At 54.1% G+C, this 6,754-nt stretch overlaps 1 protein-coding gene across 1 annotated transcript in view; it reads left to right on the top strand.

The window, feature by feature from the left end:
* Positions 1–6,279, top strand: part of CRMP1 (collapsin response mediator protein 1) — an 81,202-nt gene extending 74,923 nt beyond the window's left edge. Inside the window, exons 13-14 of the mRNA XM_006163195.1 lie at positions 797–965; positions 5,228–6,279. Of these exons, the coding sequence (XP_006163257.1) occupies positions 797–965; positions 5,228–5,319 (261 nt within the window). The 3' untranslated portion in view covers positions 5,320–6,279. The remainder of the gene's footprint in view (positions 1–796; positions 966–5,227) is intronic.
* Positions 6,280–6,754: the final 475 nt, after the last annotated feature.

Genomic DNA, 6,754 nt, shown 5'->3' with positions numbered 1-6,754 from the left:
CATTCGGCCCCCCCACCCCATGCAGCGGGTCCGTGGCTCCCTGCCCTCCCCCGCAGCCTCCCGCCCACAGAGTCCTTATTCCTCCTGTTCTGGGGCTTCTCTCTCTTTTTCTCACCTCCCCACTCCTTTTGGGGGTCGTATCAAACAAACGACCTGCCCGCAAATCCTTGTCTCACTCTTAACTTCCACAAGAACGAAGCTGAGACTTGGCTGCTGCCAGGGTGGGATTCCGGGTTCCTCCATCAGCGGTGGGGATGGCGGAGAAAGCACTAGCTTTGGAAATGGGCGTGGAGTCCTCCTGCGTGACGGAGGTGGGTGTGTGCGTGTATGTGCAGGTCCGTGGGCGTACACATGTGTGCGGGTGTGTGCACGTGTGGATCTATGTGTGCAGGTCCATGGGCGTACACATGTGTGCGGGTGTGTGCATGTGTGGATCTATGTGTGCAGGTCCGTGGGCGTACACATCTGTACGGGCGTGCATACATGTGTGAATCTGTGTATACAGGTCTGCAGGTGTGTGTAGTTGTGTGAGTACGTGTGTGTGTCCACGTGTGCATGTCTGTATACACACGTGTGTGTGTATCTGTGAGAGCACATTTGCATCACGGATGCATGTGCAAGTGTGGGCACACGTGTGTACACGTGTGTTTGTGTTTCTGCGTGGCGTGGGGAGTGTGTGTGGGTACATGTGTGCGGTGCTAGCTTCTGTGGTGACTTCGGCTCTCTCCCCGCAGGGCCGACCCGCCTAGGTGGGAGGCCCACGTATGTCGGTCGGTCACTTTGGCCCTCTCTTTAGGTTTCTGGATTGCAAGGCGTTTCCAGAGGCATGTACGACGGCCCAGTGTACGAGGTGCCAGCTACACCCAAATATGCCACCACTCCTGCCCCGTCAGCCAAGTCCTCGCCGTCCAAACACCAGCCCCCGCCCATCAGAAACCTCCACCAGTCCAACTTCAGCTTATCAGGTAGGGACGGCGGCCGCCCCGGCCCGCAGGGGGGTCCTCGGGGGCAACGTGACCTCGGTTCACGCAGAGTGCCACCAAGACCGGCCCAGCGTCGTCCTTACTCAGTGGGGGACGTCTTACGCTCACCCTGGAAGGGCCGTGGAGTGTGGTGAAGGTGAGCGAGCAGCCGCCATCTGGGGCCGGGTGCTCTGCGCGGTGCCCGTCCCAGCTTACGGGCCACATTCGTAGTCTCTCGCTTTACTTCACCCTCACACGCACCATGTGTAGAGCAGTGTTATTCCTGGTTTGTTTTTTTTTAAAAAGAGATTTTTGCTATAGGCAGCCTGCACTCATCTGAGACACACAGAGAGAAGGTGAGAAATTACACCCCCTATGGAGGATGGCCACACTTCAGTCCCTTCTCCATTCTCTTCTCAGGATTTTGGGCATTCATGCACGCATGTCCATCATGAGTTTCAAGGTGCCAGGTCCGGGCCTCGAACCATAGTTGACCATGTTGGAGTCCAGTGCCTTACCCACTATGCCACCTGCTGGCCCCCATTTTTTTTAAAGGGGAAACAGAGGCCCCCAAAATTCAGTATCAAATACCAGGACTTGGTGCTCAACAATTAAATGTGAAAAAATGAGTGTGTCAAGGAAACCTAATGGTGACATGGCCCCTCTGGCTTTCTTGATAACTGGAGCAGGTACCTGCACTTTCAGCAGATGGCCACACGAGGGCAGGCACGCACATGCTGGGAGCACAAACTGGACTTGTAGGCACTGGCGAGTTACAGGCTGTACTTTGGAAATGGGCGTGGAGTCCTCCTGCGTGACGGAGGTGGGTGTGTGCGTGTATGTGCAGGTCCGTGGGCGTACACATGTGTGCGGGTGTGTGCACATGTGTGGATCTATGTGTGCAGGTCCGTGGGCGTACACATGTGTGCGGGTGTGTGCACGTGTGGATCTATGTGTGCAGGTCCGTGGGCGTACACATCTGTACGGGCGTGTATACATGTGTGAATCTGTGTATACAGGTCTGCAGGTGTGTGTAGTTGTGTGAGTACGTGTGTGTGTCCACGTGTGCATGTCTGTATACACACGTGTGTGTGTATCTGTGAGAGCACATTTGCATCACGGATGCATGTGCAAGTGTGGGCACACGTGTGTACACGTGTGTTTGTGTTTCTGCGTGGCGTGGGGAGTGTGTGTGGGTACATGTGTGCGGTGCTAGCTTCTGTGGTGACTTCGGCTCTCTCCCCGCAGGGCCGACCCGCCTAGGTGGGAGGCCCACGTATGTCGGTCGGTCACTTTGGCCCTCTCTTTAGGTTTCTGGATTGCAAGGCGTTTCCAGAGGCATGTACGACGGCCCAGTGTACGAGGTGCCAGCTACACCCAAATATGCCACCACTCCTGCCCCGTCAGCCAAGTCCTCGCCGTCCAAACACCAGCCCCCGCCCATCAGAAACCTCCACCAGTCCAACTTCAGCTTATCAGGTAGGGACGGCGGCCGCCCCGGCCCGCAGGGGGGTCCTCGGGGGCAACGTGACCTCGGTTCACGCAGAGTGCCACCAAGACCGGCCCAGCGTCGTCCTTACTCAGTGGGGGACGTCTTACGCTCACCCTGGAAGGGCCGTGGAGTGTGGTGAAGGTGAGCGAGCAGCCGCCATCTGGGGCCGGGTGCTCTGCGCGGTGCCCGTCCCAGCTTACGGGCCACATTCGTAGTCTCTCGCTTTACTTCACCCTCACACGCACCATGTGTAGAGCAGTGTTATTCCTGGTTTGTTTTTTTTTAAAAAGAGATTTTTGCTATAGGCAGCCTGCACTCATCTGAGACACACAGAGAGAAGGTGAGAAATTACACCCCCTATGGAGGATGGCCACACTTCAGTCCCTTCTTCATTCTCTTCTCAGGATTTTGGGCATTCATGCACGCATGTCCATCATGAGTTTCAAGGTGCCAGGTCCGGGCCTCGAACCATGGTTGACCATGTGGGAGTCCAGTGCCTTACCCACTATGCCACCTGCTGGCCCCCATTTTTTTAAAGGGGAAACAGAGGCCCCCAAAATTCAGTATCAAATACCAGGACTTGGTGCTCAACAATTAAATGTGAAAAAAATGAGTGTGTCTAGGAAACCTAATGGTGACGTGGCCCCTCTGGCTTTCTTGGTAATTGGAGCAGGTACCTGCACTTTCAGCAGATGGTCACACGAGGGCGGGCACGCACATGCTGGGAGCACAAGCTGGACTTGTAGGCACTGGCGAGTTACAGGCTGTACTAGGTTCCAGGAAGGGGGCGATGAACTGGACACAGCTGAGAAGCTTTCAGGCTGGTGTTGAAGTCACCAAATTTCTTAAAGGGCCAGATAGGAAATATTTTAGCAAGAGGCACAACCTAGGATGTTGCATTAAATGGCGATTTAAAATGCAACCATTTACAAATGTGAAAGCTAGCCTGAGCTCCTGGACTGTTCGAACACGGGTGGTAGACCAACGCTGACCAGTCGGCCAGTCAGCCAACTCCTGTTCTAGCAAGTGATGGGCATTTAAACAGAAAAAGTGGCACTTTTCACAGAACAGCCAGTGGGAATATCGCCTTAAACTGTGGGAGTGGAGAACCAGTCACCCGTTCAGACAGGGATACCTGTCTCAGCAGTTACGCAACATGAGGTCTGACTCGGTCTCCAGGCCATCTCGTTTCCAGGCACAGTGAGTCTCATTCCAGCGTTTCAAAGTCCCCAATATTGTTGCACCTGATGCTCAGGCAACAGAATGGGGGTGGTCAGTATTCCAGGAGAAGCCGTGTAGCTGGGATAGCACATGGCCTCTCCAAGGAGTTTGCAGTGTGGACTACTGTTCTTCAGTTATGCAACTAAACCCTGCATGATTGCAATTAATACACAGAGAGAATCCCCTCCCTCTCGTTTAGAACGAGGGTAGCAATGAAGTAAGGAGCCTACCAGAGAGCCCCCCAGCACACTGGTCCCTCAGTGCTCCCCGAGGCCCACAGTGCTGCCCTCGGCCAGCCCCACGGCAGCCTGACTTCATCTGCTGCCAACACCGGGAACGACGTCACGGGATCCTTTTCAATACCTGCACAGTGTGACAGTCAGTATATGGATGTAGCATGGCTGTCACACTGCCCTACAGAGATTTTCCGAGCACAGACGTGGACAGCATGATGGGGATGGTAATGGGGGACAGGTCTTACGTGCCAGGCCTGCTTCCTGGACCTTTGGGAGCCTGTCTACCAATGAGACACTGCGGAGAAGAGCAGTCAGGACCCCCAGCCATCTCAGCGGCTCCTTAGATAAATGGCGTGATGTTGGAGTTGGAAGGACAGCATCTAGTCGAGTGCTCTTGTTTTTCAGAAAATGAAAGGCCCAGGAGGTGGGTGGTGTCTATTCCAAGTTACTCAAGTTTGGGGCACACTTTGTACTGAAACCTGAGTCTCCTGACTGGACGCTGGGACGTACTTTCCAACATCCCCCCGTTCCGCGTTATCCATCCTTTGCTCTTCACTTATTTAATAAATATTATTGAGCACCAGGCTCTGGGCTTGGTTCTGAAACCTGAAGTCTTTATTTAACTGCAAGAGAATGTGTAAGATTAGAATAAATGGTAGATTTTGGAGACTTAAAACAAAACAACTGCACCCCCCCCAGTTCTGTCCATTGAAAATGGGTGCGAATTCAGCTCTGAGTGGTTCACATGCACACACACAAACAAATACGAATGCACACTCACACACACACATATATACACATGAATGCACACTCACACACACACGCCACATGTAAAATATCTTGGGAACATGGGACATTGTAAGACTGGGGGCTTTGGAAACAAACTAGTGAGGGATTGGATACTGGCTTCCCCACCCAAGACACGTGACCTTAAATTCCTCGTGTGTAAACTGTGGGTGAACAGCCCTCTATAGTGTTTGTGTGTGCGCTACACAATAACGTGTGAAAACATGGAGTCTGGGACTGCACACAGTAGGTACTCGTATGTGTTTGTTCATGTGTCTCAAGAACGTCAGATTCTACTGGGCAAGCCGGGAAGAGGGAACACAGGTGACTGGGCTGTCAGAGGGGGTGCGGGAGAGAGAGCAGGCCTTCTGGGGTGTGGGAGGCCTCCCACAGGTGAGCTGGGAGGGGACAATCACAGGAGGATAGAAGACGGGCACAGCATTCGAATAGGAGGGGGCCTGGCAGAGCACAGGGCCTCTGGGACCAGCAGGCAGCTCACCCAGAAAGGCTCGGCTCTCTGTCTCTTTCAGGTGCCCAGATAGATGACAACAATCCCAGGCGTACCGGCCACCGCATCGTGGCGCCCCCTGGTGGCCGCTCCAACATCACCAGCCTCGGTTGAACGCAGACGCGGGGAGGAGCTCCAGTGAAGGCTTCTTGGAATAATGTCCATTCCTTTTCCTGTCAGTGTTTTTGAAACCCAGTTTTATTTGGTACTGATGGGGGGAAATTGAACGACGTCCTTTCCTTTGGTTTAGGGAGAAGTGGTATAGTGTGGTGTGTTTGCTTGGAAATCCCTTGCCCACAGTGTGTTCATGCCAAGTCCACCTCAGAGCATGGTGTTTCCGTTTCCCTTCCTAGTGGCCCACGGGCTTTAGCATCGTCTCGTACTGTCCCTTCCACTTCCACTCCGCTGGCTCCATGATTCTGAGTGGTGGCTCCTTTGCATCCTCGTAGCTGTTCTAGGATAGTTGATGCATGTAACTAAGTTATGTATGCAAGTCTATGAGTGCGTCCGATGGAACGTCGCCACTGACGTAGACGCGATGCCAAGACCTCAAGCCCTCAGAGGCAACTCCAAGACTCTGAGAATGAAGATGTTTACTCATTGCCCCCACCCCGAGTCTACACTAGGATGAAGCCCGTCCCACCCCCTCCCACCCCCCTTGAGATGGTCTGGGAGTTCCCAGAGTGGCAGGGGAAGCCTTCTACTTGGTTGCAGAGAAACATCACCACGTCCTGTGTCAGAAACCCTGGTCTCTGTGGCACTGTAACCCGCCATGATGTCTTTCTGGTCTGTGCGTGTTCTCCCAGCCAGCGCTGGGCTTCGGACCAAGCCATGTTCACACTCAGCGAGGGGTCTCCCTACCCCCATCCAGGGCTGACGACGGTGGGGTGACAGCTGCTCCCGGGTGGCCTGAGTCCTGGTTCCCTCCGAGACAGCTGACGGGGCAGTCAGATTTTTACAGTTTTGTACAAAGTTTTCCTTTGTAATCACCCCCATTTTTACTTAATGACCGACTTGTGGTGGCTCTTACTTCTGAATTCAAAGCTTGTGAAAAAATAAAGAAAATAAACTGCCCATGCACCTGAGTGGCTGTTTTTCTGTAGGTTGGGCCAGTGCTTGGCAGTCCCCCCAGAATCACTGAATGGTGGTGGCTGTTTCCCCAGAACTCACGTTGGGAAGGGGAGAGAAGAGAATTAGCCCACGGGTCCTAGAGGGTTAGTCCCAGACCTGAGACTCACGGATGGGAAGAAGAAAGGCAGCGATGGAGGGGCTTCTGTGAAGTGGGTTGACACCCTGTGTCCGCCCCCTCCCAGTGGGCTCTCTTGCTCTGTGTGGGTCGGCCTGAGACTGTGTGCATCCACACAAGTCTGCCTCAGTCCCACGAGCCAGGTGGGCATTCTGGGGAGAGCAAACCCAGCAAGGGAACGTGCCTCCAGTAGCGGGTGGTGGCAGTGCTGGGCCTGGCCACTACCTGCCCAGCACGAGCCATGGCCAGGCGCTGTGTGGGAGGCTCCATTGGTTTTTGTTTTGTAGGGATTTTTGCTATAGG

This window comes from Tupaia chinensis, unplaced genomic scaffold, assembly GCF_000334495.1.
Source record: "Tupaia chinensis unplaced genomic scaffold, TupChi_1.0 Scaffold141490_1, whole genome shotgun sequence".
NCBI classification, from domain to species: domain Eukaryota; kingdom Metazoa; phylum Chordata; class Mammalia; order Scandentia; family Tupaiidae; genus Tupaia; species Tupaia belangeri.
This window is presented reverse-complemented; position numbering and strand designations above follow the sequence as displayed.